Source organism: Manacus candei, unplaced genomic scaffold (assembly GCF_025592945.1).
Source record: "Manacus candei isolate 608988 ecotype Guabito, Panama unplaced genomic scaffold, ASM2559294v1 h1tg000077l, whole genome shotgun sequence".
NCBI lineage: Eukaryota > Metazoa > Chordata > Aves > Passeriformes > Pipridae > Manacus > Manacus candei.
Window position 1 is genome coordinate 3,031,495 of NW_026138125.1, and position 16,497 is coordinate 3,047,991.

The window sequence follows — 16,497 nt, forward strand, 5'->3', positions numbered from 1 at the left end:
CTAATCTAAACCTGCTCTCCTTCAGCTTAAGGCTATTCCACTTGTCCTCTCACTTATTTATCACTATAAATAAATCCATGGCTGGATGGAAATGCAGCGGTCAGGTGTGTCTCTGCAGAAATATGTTATTTCCTTCCTCAGATTAAAAAGGAGGGAAGAAAAGACAACAGTGATCACTCTCAGCCTGAGACCTTGTATGTCAACTTTCTGCCTCTATCCTATATTTTTTTATGGCTGAGCTATGAACCCAGGAAAATAGGAGATTCTAATGGAAACAGTGATAGATGCTGATCTGTACCAGCCCAAATAGCACTGTCATAATGATGCTGGGGGAAGCATCACTTCCACCATGATGGAAAGCTCCTGGTGAAGCTCTGCCATGTTTATGTGTGTTTTTTTCAGCCACTCTTTAGCCTGCACAAGCCCAAAATCAGCCTGGTGATGCTAAGGACAGCTGGCCACCCCCACTACTAGGGAAACCACTCCTCTGCTGCAAAGCAGTGACTGCTCAGATGAAGAAAGAAGTGCTGCACACATTTGCCCATCCTTCACCCCAAATCTGACCTGAGGCCTTGAGAAGCACAAAAAAGAGACTTTTTTGCTGCATTTCCAGATTGCAGTTGGGACCAGGGGCCTGGCACTGCCGTAATATCAGAAACTTTCCTCTGTGTTTGCACAGCTAAATGATGTGCTACTTAAAATGCCATTCAAACCATGGGCACCTATAGCTGGTATTGCTGTTAGTAACTGAGCCATAGGAAAAGTGATTGGAAATTTTAAGGTGAAATGATGTAGAAATGAAGCTGTTTGATTCACAGGAGGTTCTGGCTTTGCTTGTGTCTGCATCCAGCACTGACTGTCCTCTGGCAAGGGCACAGGAACACACTCAGTTGTCCTTCTGGGCTACTTGTCTTCTGCAATGTTTATTGAAATCCCTGCAATGGCTCTTTGGCTTTTCTCCTCTCGCCTTTTATGAGGAGATCTAGAGGATACTGAGTCATGTGCTACGGATAATGCTCAATGTATGTCTCTTCAGGGGGCTCTCACTCCAAATGAGAAAGCAGGGCATTGCTTTCCCGACGGTGCTTTGCTGAAGGCTCTGATAGAAAAAGAAGAAATATGTGGGTATAAGGTCTGGGATGGCGGAAGGGTGGGAAACATCAATGCATGCTACAACCAGGTGGGTTTGCCACATCAATAACGTATTAGGGCGCAAGTATTTCAAAACTGTGATGGTGAAATCGCAGAGTTGCACTGTGCTAGGCTACTACTACTTTTATTTATGTATGTGTTACACCAAATGAGGTGTACTCATGGGATAATGAAACACACCCCCGGAGCTACAGTGACCTGGGCTATTTCACGTGGCAACACAACAGCTTTCATAAGAGGGAACATGAAATCGTTGATAAGTTGAATTATAAGGACGTAATACCCCTGCTTAAAGCCCAGACAGCAATCACCAGCCACTGCTAAAAGTTGTATCTTACACTTAAGTATTTTTTTCCTCCTCCTCTTTGAACTGCTTTTCAGGCTGTGGGATTCTCCAATGTTGCCCAGCCTTAATTCTTGACTCTGATCCATGCTGGTGCTGTCTTGTTTCACTGATTTCATTAGAGGAGCGAGATTCAGAGGCTGACAGAGCTGTCAGCTCAGTGGGCTGCAGGGAAGGGACTTTGTGGGCTCCAGGTGGTACATTGGTTGTGTTTTGCAAATGTTTAGTAAAAAGGTGTCTAACAAAGAACCGCCCTGTTCTGCTCAGTGCCTGATGCAGGAGCACGAATGAGGGGGCATTGTTCAGAAATGTGAATAATAATTGTGCTTTTGTGATGTAAAACCTTTGTGGTGTGCAGATTTTTTTTCCCCTGTTTTGAATAAACCTTTCTGCAATATAAGAGAACCCAAAGGCCCTTCCCTTGATGGTCACATTTTGCTCCTAGCGAGGACAGGCCGATGCACTTTGTTCATATGTTTATTCACTTTGCTTTAGCAATTTCCGGGCAATAAAAAAAATTCTATATTAAAAGAATGCAGCACATGCTGGAAAAAAATTACTTCCTCAGCACCTTTCCATTTCACTATAATGCATCTCTATAGTGAAAAATATTGCTGGTAGGGTATTTGAAAAATACGAGCTCAGGGAGGTTAGTGTGTCCATTTAAATAGATGGCTATTGCTGGAGTTCTCCTCTGCTGCACCTGCGTTTTCCCATTCCTTCCAAACCATCAATTTCCAAACAGAAGAAATCACCTAATCTTTTTCCCTATTACAGAGGCTGTAAAAGGGCACCCAGTTACCCTAAAATTTCCATTAGCCCGTAGATGTGTTCCAGTAAGAAGCACTGGGACCCATCCAGATGCGCTGTATCCACAGCGTGCCTTGCTGTTTTCTTTCACTACATAAGCCACGAGAACAGCTCAAACCACCGTGATGTGGTTTATGTTTATGGAGTTTTAAACTTTAAACCTTTGGTTCTTGCTGTGCCCTTCTCTGAAAGGTGGTGATTACTCTTCAAAACCTCCCTCTTCCATGCATGATCCTGACCATGGCAGAGCCACACAGGGTTAAATAACATTTACCATGAGATATTTTTTGAGAAATGAGCCTGCATTGTTGAGACACTGGTATCAGTAAATGCTCTATTTTCTCTATTTGCCCAAATTTGGGTTCATTTGGAACTCATTCCCATGTCCTTCTCTGTGGGCAAGGCACTAAATAAAAGCAGGTGTCCCTGTGCAAGAGTTAATAAGTTTTGATGCTTTGGGAATTTTATCCAGGTTATTCATCAATCACCAGCAATTATTCCTCTGGCTTCACCCCTGCCAGGAACCATTTAAAAACTCTTGGCAATTAGCTGAAATGAACCAGTCTGTTGGAATAAACAGTTCTGAAGCACCATTTGGCCACTCACTGGTGCTGCCGGGAGCTTTTTATCCCACCGCTGGAGAGGAAGGGGTGGTGGGAGGGAGGTGGTGTTCAGTCACCTCCTCTTGCCCCCAGTTACACCAGTGAACAATTCATACTGGGGGACGATTCCAGTGGTCTCTTCACTCTCTGCTGCTTCTGTGCCTGAGTGTCCCATGGGTTTATACTTGTGTCCCCTCTGCAGCAGCAGAGGACCCTTCTCTGTCTTTCCCCGTGGTGATTTTGGAGCCTCACAGGCCGTGAGCATAATGCAGCATCATCAAGCAACTGCACAAAAGCCCCAGTTTGAAGGGAGTGCATGGAGGGGGAGAGAAATAACTCTGCTTTGTCTGTTTGAAAATTCAGTGATTTCCACACATTTATCAAATATTAAATAATTTATGTCTTGACAGGCCTTATCAATTTTGCAAAGCACACACATTAACCAGATACAATGATCTCATATTAGCTTTTTCAGCATCTTATGCTGGAGCCCAGAAATATTAATAAAAACTCAGTCCATCATCAATTAAATAGAAAAAAACCATAAAATTGTGTTCCATTATAGCCTCTTAGCCTTTTTTTTTCCCCCGAGAAAATGATCACAGGTTCTAATAACTCATCACAAAAAGCTGAGCTTGAACTTTACAGATTATTAAATACTTTTTTTTCCAAAGACAGAGGCCGTGGTGGGTTTTATGGCAGCAGATGTGATTGCTGTCAGGGATGCTTCGAGGAATTTGGGAGTTAAGTAACATCCTTCAGCAGAACTGTATAAAAGAAACATGTTTGTTCCATCAAGTCACAGCCCTATTTTTCAGGATGTTATCAGCCCGTGTGCTTTCATGATTGAAAGATGGATTAACTTTCATTTACCACTGCAGCTTCTGCCAGGAGTGGAAGCTGTGAATTAACAACTTAGGCTACCACGCAGAAAAATCCTTAATAATCCTCAATCTTCAGCTGCCCAAACACATCCTCTGGATTTTACTTGGAAATTTTTAATTTTTGATCCTGTCTCCCCAAAATTCTGCTGGGAAGCTTATGGATTTCCCCTGAGAAAACAAAATTGTGTGGGTCAGCCTGCCCCAATATCAAAAAGCTGCTTTTCAATGAAGCAAAAAGGACAGGTTTGATGGGGCTTTGAGCAACCTGATCTAGTGGAAGGTGTCCCTGCCCATGGCAGGGGGTTGGAATGAGATGAGCTTTAAGGTCCCTTCCAACACAAACCATTCTATGATTCCATAATCCACTGAGAGCTGAGCTGTGGGGAAGGACAGCGTGAGCAGGGATTTACTTTTGACAAAGTTTGAAAAACAAAAGAAATTACAAAAGACATCTCAAATAGGGGCTGAGCACAGGGTCTGTGTGCCCTACATGGCTCTGGAAGCAGTGCTTCCAGTTTGCAACCTGGAAAAAAGGAGAGCTGTGAGCAGCACACAGGCAAAAATGGGATTGGAATATGACTACTGGTCATATTCATGCTAATGGGGGTGGTGGGATGTGAATATCCAGAAGAGAGACTGAACCTTGTAGCTAAGGATGCCCTCACTCTCCAGGCAACTGAAACACTTTCCTGCACTTGCACAACCTCTCCCTTGCTAAGCTGTAAATAAATAAACACCAGCAGGTTGTTGTGCCTGGCTTTCTCTCTCCTGTGGGCGATGATGGACTGTTTAAAATACTCTGGTGCAAAGAAAAAATTAAGTCACAAATTCAGAGTCCACTTGCTTGATTTCTGTCTCATTTTGAAACAGGTGATAAAGAGGGACTGTGGAGTTCAGCATGACAAATTCAGCAAAGATATCCATATGGGGGGAAAACAGAGCAGGGAGTCAGGAGCGCTGATCTCTAGACGAATGGTGGCAGGGTACTCAGACTTCTTGGAGTCCTCCAAGTTAGTGAGGTTGTAATTTGGAAAGTTTTAGAGGCTCATACAGCTACTGCTACTTTTTTTTTTCACTCAGGGAAGGTGGTGAGAAACCCCTTGTTCAACAACTAATATAATTGGATTACTTTAACAACTTTGCCCTGTCTCCTGTAGTTGAAACTATAACAAGCTGCTTCAGCAGAAAAGAAAGCCTTCATGATTGAACCTTGCAGCCCATTAAATTTTCTGCTTGTAAATAGAATCATAGAATCATTAAGGTTGGAAAAGACCTCCAAGATCATTGGGTCCAACCTTCGACCCAACACCACCATGTCAACTAAACCACAGCAGTAATCCTACTAATGCATCCTCCAAAGGAATTCCCCCTCTGCAGAGGGATGCTGTACTGGCATCCCCGCCGATGGAAGGGAAGTGATCATTCCTGTACCATGTCCTGCTACCCATGACTGGTGACAGGGCTTCCTCCAAAGCGTTGCTGAGGAAGTGTCCAAGTGGTGCAACAGGAAAGTGATGGAAAGAGGAGAAATGGCAGACAAAACTGTGTATCAGTGTTAATATTCTCTGACATGTTGTCTGAAAGTCAACTAATACTGCTAAACAAGAGTACAGCTTAAATACCTGAGAGACACAACACAGTAACACAGAATCACAGAACCAGTTAGGTTGGAAAACCCCTCTGAGGTCATCAAGTTCAACCTATGACTGATCACCGATCACCAATCTGATTGACCAGTGTCAACCAGACCGTGGTGCCAAGTGCCACATCCAGTCTTTCCTAAAACACCTCCAGGAATGGTGAATTTACCATCTCCCTGGGCAGCACATTCCAAGGTCTAATCACCCTTTCTGTGAAAAAATTCCTCCTAATGTCCAACCTAAACCTTTCCTGGTGCAGCCTAATACTATGTCCTCTTGTCCTACCACTTGTTACCTGGGAGAAGAGACTGACCCCCACCTGGCTACAACCTCCTTTCAGGTCTTTGTACAGTGTGATAAGGTCACTCCTGAGCCTCCTTTTCTCCAGGCTAAACACCCCCAGCTCCCTCAGCTGCTCCTCAAGGACTTGTGCTCCAGACCCTTCACCAGCTCCACTGCCCTTCTCTGGACTCTCTCCAGCACCTCAATGTCCTTCCTGAACTGAGGGCTCCAGACCTGGAGGTGTGGCCTCACCAGTGCCAAGTACAGAGGAGGAATCACTTCCCTAGTCCTGCCAGCCACACTATTCCTGATCCAGGCCAGGATGCCACTGGCCTTCTTGGCCACCCTGGCACACACTGGCTGCTCATGTTCAGCCAGACACGACAATAAGGGTGAGCCTGAAGCTTTCCCTTGCTTTTTAGCCTTTCAAGAGATTCAAACTGTTCTAGAAGGTAAGTCAGAAAACATAAACTGGAAGCACAAGAGCCAGTGTTTGACTCAGCACTATTTTCCCACTCCATAATATGGTGAATTTCCCCTCTGCTCTCCAGGTAGATGAGCAGGAAGCTGATGAAGGGCAGTTTGCTTTGTCATTACTCCTCAGAAGATCTGTCTGCATCTATATACGCCTAAAGTCTGGGGATAGTGCAGGTAGAAATCTTTAGTTTAATGAGAATATGAGATGATAACATCCAAATAACCCACAGACAAAAATACAAATCTAAAAGAAGTATGCTGGGAGAAATTTCCAATTCTGGATACAATTTATTTGCATATTTTTTAAACAAAACTTAGACTTCCAACTCAGTATTGTATTTTACAGAAAAAAAAAATCACTTGAAAATTCTCCAATTTGTACAACTAAGCAAAATAGTATTTTACTAAAACAGCACTTCAGTAAAGAAGTAAAATTGGGAGGAAGAAGCAGAAGAAGAAAAGAGTGAAAATTAAAAATAAAGCATCCAAAGATTTCCTGTTTCAAAAATGTATTTGTGGAAAGTATGTGCTGTCTTTCTCACAGCCCTGATGAGTAGTTTTAGGTTATCTGAAGTGTTCCCTCCAGCCTCAATTGGATAAATTGCTTAGAGCATAGATAGCTTTTAAATTATATCCATGAATTGAATTGATCTACCTTTTTGCTGAGAGAACATAAAATTTGTTCTGAGAAATGTTTCTTGCCAAAAAATGTGCACCAGTTCTATTCTTGAAGACTTAAACTCTCAGGGTTTTTCCCCCTTAAATCTAAAATAGAGATATTTGAGATAAAAAACAGGTATCTTTTCTGTATGTTTGTGTAGGAGTAAGTCTTATAATTTTTTTCTGATATCACTAAGTAGTTTTACTCCTTTACTATATATAAGGCATTCACTCTTTAAGGGTGGGGAAGTAATTTAAATGTAAACCTTTCTGTTTACAGAATTTCTGTGAAATTCTGAAAAAAGTCTTGTATAAAAATATCTAATTCAGTTATGGTAGATACAGAAAGCTTAGATTATATATATATATATATATAAATAAAAATATATGTGCATATAAATATATGTATATATAAATCTATATGAAATGTTCAAGAAGAATTTTTGGTTCCTAACAGGACAGGCAAGGCAATGCTGTGGTGGGGTGGGTGAGTATCCACCTGCCTGGCCACACAGTGTCCTGAAGTATGTTAGTGATCAACTGTCCTTCAGTAAATAAGCAGGTCTTCGAGTCTGTGACATACAAATGGAGTGTTCTAGCCAGGAGGGACTTCTGAAGGACTTCTCCACAGAGATGTTTAGAAATTCTGACTTTAAAAATCATTATGCATTTATTTCCAGTGTAGTTTCTGACACTGGGAACTGAGAGGGAGAGGATGAAAGCTGAGCTGAGCATATGGGTTCCTGTTTGGTGATGACCTGTGTCTACTGACTGCCTGAGCACGTGTGAAGCCTGGGGTGGGAGTCACATTTCTTTTGGCAGGGGGCTTCACCTCTAGGTGCCTGTTCCTGCTCTCCACACACTCCTCTCCCTAGGCCTGGCATGACCGTAGTGCTTGATGCAGACCACCCCAAGTTACTTGTCTATATTTAAGAAGAAAACACAGTTCATGCTCTGCTAACATATAAAACCCACTGATTCTCAGGTGTTTTTTCAGTCACCCTATACATTTCCTTGAAATTCAGGCTGCACTCTTGCAGCCTGAACTGAGCTGAGCTTTGAACTGAGCTTCACTATTATTTTGTATTATCTAGTACATGTATTATCTTATGGGACTGAGACTTGTCCTTTTAGAATGAAGGTCTGGCATTTAGTTACTTTTAGCAGACATTTAGAAGACATTCCTGTTCACCTGGAAAGCCTGTGAGACGTCCCAGGTGTTTTCAATCTCCCCTGAAGTCACTCTTCCACTTGCAGGTGCTGCTCATAGAATCATTTAAGTTGGAAAAGACCTTTAAGATCATCAAATCCAAACATTAACCCAGCACTGCCAAGCCCCACTAAACCCTGTCCCTAAGAACTGAGGCAGCTTGTAGGGGCAAAACCCAAACCAGCCTCTTCCTGCAGATGGAAACGGGAACACTCAACCCCTTTGCCGAGACAGCGCCTGCTGACCAGCCGTCTGTTGAACTTTACAGTTAAATAATTTTCCCTCCTGCTCATTTCTTTAATGCCTGGGAGATTTCACTTTATGTTTGCTGAGATCAGTTCATTAAAATACTAATTTCAAGCGGTAATTATCTGTTGGTGAGCGCTGGAACCAGCGGTAGCACTGACACGCTCTCAGCTGCAGGAGAGTTCACAGATGCTCAGGTCCATGGAAGCTCCGAGCAGGAGTCGCTGTGGTGCTCAGCTGGAGGAAGGCTGGCAAGGATTTTTTTTTGGGGGGGAAATGTTTTAAGAATCACAGTTAACCACTAGGGCTATTTTATGTGGCAGGGAAAGTGCATTAACAGAAAACTGCTGTATCTGTTAGAAATGAACCTGATTTTACTGAAGTTGTCACGAGGTTTTGTATGCCTTGTAGAGTTTAAACTAAAAATCAATTACAGAACAGCCCTTAATCTCCTCTTTGGAGTTGATTCATATTTGGATGTGGACTCTGAGACCCCCATGACCTCCCTCCTTGCTCAGTACTGCACAGCAAAGGCTGGATTTTCTCTCTTCCTACTCATGTGCCATTATTCAATTTTTTACTGCATTATGAAGAGGAGAGTTTTAATAATCGAGCCAGATTAAAAGAATAAAAGGATGCTTCTGACGAGTTACAAACAGAGAGAGGCTGTGCATTTCTAGCAGATTTCAAACTCAGTATTATTACAACGTGTAAGAGATGATTAACAAAGAAAAATATTACAGTTATCTACTCCCTTTGAGAGCCTAACTAATGAACCTCTACCAGCTGCTGTTGAAAAATCAGTAACACTATCACTATCAATTTCAAGACAAAGCACAGCTGACAGATGTTTGAAGTGATAAATCAGGCTGCACAAGGATTAAAATAACAAGCCCAAAATGGCCTTTAAAAGACAAAGGTGCTGCAGTGAACTATTTTCAGCCACTTTGAATCCTGTCAAAAGTTAGATCACTGATACAATTATCTTGCAAAACAGTAATGGCCAAAGTAATATGTTATGAAAAATCTAACAATGGTGATACTTGAGCCAAGATTTTGAAAAGAACAGGCTTGATACTCATTTGTGCTTTTAATGGCAGAACTGAGAATGCTGTGCTGCCCTTAATACTTCTTCTGGGAATGAGTGATGAAAAGTATGTGCTGGGCTGAAGCATAAAATGTAACTGAATTGCATTCTTGTACATTTTAATTAATCCTGTTTTAAAGCAGGAAGTTACATTTTAATAGGCAATGAACACCATTATTTAAATAAGGCATAAGATTTTTGTGTTGCTTCACTGCAGGCTGCATTTCCTAACAACCTGCCAGTGACACGATGGAGATAAAGAGCCCATTCCTGAAGAACAACGTGTGTGCTTCCAGACTCCACTGCCTTTAATGGGAGACAACTGTAACGAGGGGAGAGAGCAGAAACAAATCCCAAGTTTCTGAACTTTGCCTCAGCTTTCACTGTTAAGTGCATCTTGTCAGAAGGCATGTTTCCTCCCTAACCCCCTGTTAACCCTATAGCATTTATGAAATAAAAATGCTAGAAATGCTGCTAGAAATGCTCTGTTGCAGGTATTTTCCTGGCATCACTCTGGGCTCAGGCACGGTCACCACAGAGCTTGGCATGGGAAGCTCCCATTGGAAAAGAGCTGCCCCTAGTGATTTCTGCACTGACATCTCAGGAAAGCTGTCGTCACTCCAAGTTCCTGGGCATGTTCCTGCTGAAGAACCTGTTAGCTGGGGTTATCTAGTGACTCTTGGTGATTCCTCCTGACTCCTCATGCTCTTTGCAAGTGGATGTATCCAAGAGTCCATCAGCTGGACAGAGGGGATTGACTAGGAGTCTCAAGTTAAAAGCTTTCTTCCAGAAAACACGTTTTGCAGCTTACTTCAAGGATAGTGTTCCTTCCTGGAAATCCTACTGCCCACATGTGCTTTTGTTAATGTACCCAAGCTGTGGGAGCTGCTGGGTACATTCTTGGCATCTCCCTAAGAAAAATATTTCTGCTTATAAGCTTTGTGACAGAAACACGTGGGAAGTGCACGAGTACACTGGATTGCCACGGATACAGAGGGAAGAGGTGAGTAACCCCTCGCCAAGAAGTGCTGTGTCGTGGGGTCAGGCTGCCGGGGGAGGGCCGGGGCTGAGGCTGCTTTGGAGATGTGGAGGTCACACACTGGGGAGAAGCTCCTCCACTTGTGCCTTTTCAATGAGGTGGAGGCCCTTTGGGAAAAGCCTGGGGGTGAGCATCTTCCCAGGACTGCGCCAAAACCCATCCCTTGCTGGGAGTTCCGGGCAGCCCCTTCTCGCTGCCTTTCCCCGCCTGCTCCGGACGACAGCATCGCACCAGTTTGGGATGAGGGCAAGGCCGAGGTTTGTCCTCCTCCCCAGCCAGTGTGGAAGCTGGGGCTGGGCTGGAGCTGGAGCTGGAGCTGCCTGTCCCCCCCATGGCTGCCAGGGGAGCAGTGCCATGCTGGCTCACAGCTTCTCCCCCCTCCCCGCCTTACGCGTGGAAAGCCACGGCAGTTTTCTAAATTAAATTAAAATCTTTTTCCTTTTCAAACCACTTAGCATGGGGTAGCACACTGGGGCACTTGGAGATATTTCACTGCTGCCTACACACACGCATGCATGCTGCTTTCCTAAACGAATTACTCTCTTAAAGAAGAGAAAGTCATTGACTGAAGCTGCCTGATTATTAAGTTTTAAGGTGAAACAATATTAGCCTTTGCCTAACAGCAGCCAGCCACGCCTGCAGCCATTGTGTACTGCATAATGGTGTACTAACAGTGACTTCATACTGTAAGGTCCTATTGAAACCCAGTTTTAATCCCTTTTAATTTATTCAGCCATCTTTTGTGTCCCTAAGAAAAGGAAAAACAGAATTCCTTTCAGCTTGAATTTGGTTGTACTTCAAAGATTGGGAGAACAGTTTGAGATTAGTTGGTCAAAGCTTTCTAAAATACAAAGATCATTCTTAGCTTTTTTTTTTTTTTTAGCTATTTATCAATTAAAAAACGTGGGGTTTCTGACTTATTTTTAAAACAAAACCCCACCACCATTATTCCCATCCAATACCAGTGCGTGGTACATGAAATGTTAATTCCAAAATGAAATGATAAGTTTGAAACACTTTAAAAATGACAAGGTTTAAATTTGAAATTCAATCACCATGTAAGTTTTAATAAGGCTTAATTAGAAACTGGTCAGTCATCTGTCCTGATATAATAAATCCATGACTTGGGTTTACAAAAGGGAGAAGAGATGAGTTTGAGATCTAGTTTGCCTGGAAGAATGTCATAACACAGGCCTGGTTTGTTCCCCTGCAGGAATTTAACAAGATATTTAATATCTAGGATCTTTGTATATGCACTGTAGAACAGAAAGAGGATCTGAAGACAGAAAGGCACAGATCAGATGAAAATGTTATGTTCTAGCACAATAGGAGTTAATGCAAATTGCTGTCATTTGCATGTAAAAAATATAATTTCAAACCTATTTGCTCCACACGCGCTGTATCTGTATCAAACAAGAAGGGAGCACATTCAACACATCTTTACATCTTACAGTCTCTCTTTTATTGTGAATTACTTTGCACATAACCCCAAGTATTAATTTGGTCTCATCCCACGATGCATTTGCTACATTCCAACTGGCATATAAAGAATAACATTTCCAGGTTGTGGAAAAGAACTGTCCTAGCAGGGTGCTTGCAGTTGGTGAAACAAGCACTGATGGCAGATAGATCACCTGCAGGAGGGCTGTGGATGAGGGAAATGGGACTTTAGCATGTTGGTTTTAAGGCACACATCTGAAACACACACCCTAGAAAATGTACAGTCCTAGAAACAAGACAGAAGGAAGTGTTCTCTTCGGATGCAGACTAAAGGTGTCTTAGAAGAAAGGCTATATAAAAGCATAACCTGAAAAGTCTTCCCTTAAATGCAAATAATGCAAACTGGAATGCAAACATCAGTGGATTCATAGGCTGTAACAGCCAGCTGGATCCCAAACCTGCAAACCCCCCAGAGGCCTTGATATGAGGTTGGTTTAGATTAGCATTCTGTGAGAAATATCAGCTCCATTGACTTATTTGTCTTCACTCACAGCAGACATTCTTTCCCCAAAAGTTTAGATAATCACACAGTCACAGAATGGTTGATGAGGTGGGAAAGGACTTTAAAGATCATCTAGTTCCAAAACCCCCTGCCATTATCAAGGACACCTTTTCTAGACCAGGACAGTTCCAGGGGTACTACTATCCACATTCCTCTGCTAACAATTCATTTGGCTTCCCTGCTCCAGGACTTGACCATACAGGGTAACAAAACCAAAATGTTCCTTATGCACCTTGGTGTTCAAATTTCTTTGGGGATTCTTCTTTTTCAGTTGACCACAGTCTTGACCTCCCTTGCAGGTAATGAATCTGCTTCCAAGACAGACTTTTCTACTTTAAGGTTTACTCTGAAAATATCCACTCTGTAGTAGTCAGTTCTCACTATGTTTTAAAAAGCAGAATAAACCAGTTCAGAAGGACTCATGATTGCTAATAAGACCCGTATTCACTGCTTCATTCATGCACTGACTGCACAGATGTAAAACAAAATGAAGTCTTTTTCATCAGATTGCCAAATTCTGAGTCTGTATAAGAAACCTAACCACTGACCGTGAATGGGTTTGGGAATGAGTGTTAACAGGTGCCCTGAGCAATCTCAAAACCCAAACACACTGGGAGTAGGAAGAGCAGGCTTTTAGAGCAGGAGATATGAGATGTGAGCTGATAAGGAGAAGCTAGGAGAACTTGTGATGTGTAAGTGATGCCAGGCTTAAAAAGCCACACAATCCTTCTCGTCTCTAATGTGTGTTTTCACACGGATTGTGGAGATCAAAGAAGGAAACAAATCTAAATGTAACTGCTGCCTAGACCAAAGCTGGTAATAGGCTTGTGACAGACATAAAAGCAACTGCTGTAAATGTTTTAAACTGCCTCCTGTGGATACAAAAGGTGGTTCTACAGGGACAGGAAGTAATCCCCCGTATTAAAATTTAATGTGTTGCCCTATGTGATCAATTACAAAGCCTATAAATATGTATGTGCATGACTGAATCAGTAATAAAAATGTGATTTTATAAATCTCTGAGTCTCCATGTTCAGGCCAGTAAACTTGTTACATCAAATAGCATTACAACTTCTGATACCTATGGAAGAGCCAGTTGCTTGTGATGAACCATTTCAGGAAGGGTTTGTTTGTCTGTCCTACCTGCCTGCAATGCTGCAGGGATAAGGATGAAGGGAGCTCAGCCCTGTGCCAATTCTCTGTGTGTCTGGATCGTCCACTGGTACAAACTTAATCTGGACCGGACATGACCATCAGATTCACTAGAGTATATGCACAGTAGTCTGTTACAGATTTTGGCTCAGAAATTTGTGCGTAAGTCTGGTTTCCCTGTTCTTGGCTGGGTTTGAAGCTGGGAACCTTCCAGCTCCTGTTGGAGGCATAGCAGCCTCTCCTGTCCACAAGCCACGCATGGAGGAGGGCGTGGACTCACAGTAGAAACAAGGATCATTATCACCTATGTTCAGAGAACAAGAAGCTTGGATATGTTACTTCACTGAACAGAGAGATAATATTTCCATAACAAGCTCCAGAAGAGAAAATCTTGGCAGATGTCCTTCCAGCCAGCAAAGGACAACACCTCATTAAGTGCAGATAAGATGTACGTGGCTCGTGCTCGACTTCACTTAGGGCTCAGCCGAACTTCAGCAGAAGCTCTTATAGCTGAATATGGATCGAAATGTCTAAACAATTTTGATGTTCAGTTCATTGCTGCTCAATACTCGGCAGGAGATGTTTTCTCTGGAGTGCTAACAGCATGCTTCCCTCAGCTGCTCTTCTCCATTTATCTTCACGGTCAGTACACAGGAAAAAGGCAGCACAGATTGGAGGGAGGAGGAGGGTCACTACGCTTCTTGTTTGCACCTCTGTCTGCATTGGGGTGCTGATTTCCTCGCCTTGTAGCCAGGCTGTGATGCTCCCACCACTGTTCGGGCCTTAAGGTATGAGAACTGCTCCTGCTCTGGTCTAGATTTGGGAACAGGGTGTCCATCACACGCCAACAGCTTCCCTGCTCATTGTATTCCTCCCCGAAGCCATCCCACCTAGTGCTGTACATTGGGAGCACATCACTAATACCAGGCTCTGCATTAAAGACAGCCAGTCTCCTCTTCTGTGCCCTGGCTTGGAAACCCTCTCCTTCCCCAGGTGAACTGGCACTCAGGCACACACACACAAAACTGAGGGAAAGCATTCAGTTTGGAAACATGTGAGTATTAAAAGGTCAGATCAAGTCTGATGTTCTGCATTAAGAGATGTACTTGATTTCCTCTATGTTAAGTCCAAAGCTATATGCACTATGCTTGGGTCATTTTTAGTAATAAAAATCTTGTCTTTTACATGACTGTACAAGGAAAATATTCCCTGCCAGAAGTCAGACCTATGCAAACATCCATAGGTTTCAGTAAGAAATAACTGGAAAGCACATTGGCTGCAGATTTAACTTCTCCTGTCTGATAGCTACAGTCTAGAAACGTGCAAATAACTGATACATGTGATTGTGACAACTGTAAGACCAGGTAGTCCTGAGAGAATATGCTCTGTTGCAGAGAATGGCTAAAAACACTGCCTTTGGCTTTGATTATTTATATTATGTGATAAGTGAATGAACAAGGTACATGTGGTTTTTATTGCTCCACCCATGACTTCATGTGAGCATCTCTTATTTTTTTTTTTTTTTGCTGCTGCTAATATTACAATTAAACCTTGCTATATGGTCTGGGAATTTATAAAAAACCTTCTCAGCTGTGCTGCACAAAATACTTCTTACAGAACTATTCCTTTTCTGATTTCCTTAGTGCCTACATTATTTTCAGAGCAAAAAAAACCCCGGAGTAATCAAATCACACGACCTACAAAAAGAGTGAAAAACAGTGCCTTGCTTGCTCCCAGAAGTGGGGAAATGTAGTGTTAAGACTTGAAACTCATTTCCAATTTTCTGTGTTCATACTGTGGTCTCTAAACAGCACATTATCTCACACACCAGATGTGCAGCAGTATCTAGGTACTACAGGGTGTGATAAGTGTGGAATTTCAGCCCTATTTCTTCTTTTATGTTGTAAGTCAAATCCTTACTCTGATTTTAATTTAGGGTTTTGTCTTGTTTTCTGTGTGCTTTGGGGGGTGGGACAGAAGTGGGGAGTTTGGTGCTCAATTATAGAAATGGAAAAAGAAATCGTTGGGGACTCAGAGTATTTTAGCTTAACAACACAAGAGAAATCAGCACTCACACCTCTAATTTTATTTAAATTGGTGTAAAACTAGAGTGTAGAAACAAGCTGATGTGATTAACTCCACTTAAGAGGAATTTGCCCACAAGAAAGCAGTCTCTTGGCTGGCACAAGCTGCATTTGGAACTGAAATAAAATGGAGAGATCTTGAAAATCTGAACAACTGTCAAGTGCCATTCTGAAAATACTATTTGGATATTAAGTAATTTGAACAAATTACAATAAATAACACTGCTACTTTTGTGTTACTAAGATGTTCAATAATAATAATAATAATAATTATAATAATGTTCTGTCTCAGCTGAGAGGTGGTGACCCCATAAAGCAGTCAAATGATGTTGCAAATGCACGTTTTTCATATATAAATAGTCATCCAGGAAATAAAACTTTGCACCAGGATGAATATAAAACTTGGATACAGCATGGTAATTTTCTGGTATGTTAACAGCATTTGGGAGCTTGGAAGGTGAGAGTTTAAGCTGAAGGGAAAAGGGAGGCCACGGAGGAAGAAAATGAGCCTTATCCTTCAAGGCACATTTTTGTCTTCATGTTTCTCCAGGAAGGTTCCTTTACCTTCCAGGAGTCACCAAGTGCTCTTTGGATTCAGAGGAAACTTCTTGCTGGTTTCTGTGGGCTTTGTCTGGGGCTCAATGCCTGAACATCAGCTTGGGTTCTGTGGAAGCTGAAAAGGTTTGGTTCCTTGCAGGATCAAATGGCTGCACACCTCTAAAGAAGCTGAGCATGATGCTCAGTGCTTCCAGTCATCCACAAATGAATGAGCTAATTAATTTTTTTTTTCTTTTGCTCTGGTATACTGCATAGTCCAATTAAGTTGC

General features: G+C 42.4%; 2 protein-coding genes across 4 annotated transcripts in view; one reads left to right on the forward strand and one right to left on the reverse strand.

Annotated features, from left to right (window-relative positions):
- SPOPL (speckle type BTB/POZ protein like) overlaps nt 1–9,746 on the forward strand; it is a 63,500-nt gene extending 53,754 nt beyond the window's left edge. Inside the window, exon 11 of the mRNA XM_051810298.1 lies at nt 9,611–9,746. Within this exon, the coding sequence (XP_051666258.1) occupies nt 9,611–9,638 (28 nt within the window). The 3' untranslated portion in view covers nt 9,639–9,746. The remainder of the gene's footprint in view (nt 1–9,610) is intronic.
- NXPH2 (neurexophilin 2) overlaps nt 1–16,497 on the reverse strand; it is a 74,010-nt gene that overhangs the window by 4,712 nt on the left and 52,801 nt on the right. The gene's annotated exons all lie outside the window — the stretch shown is intronic.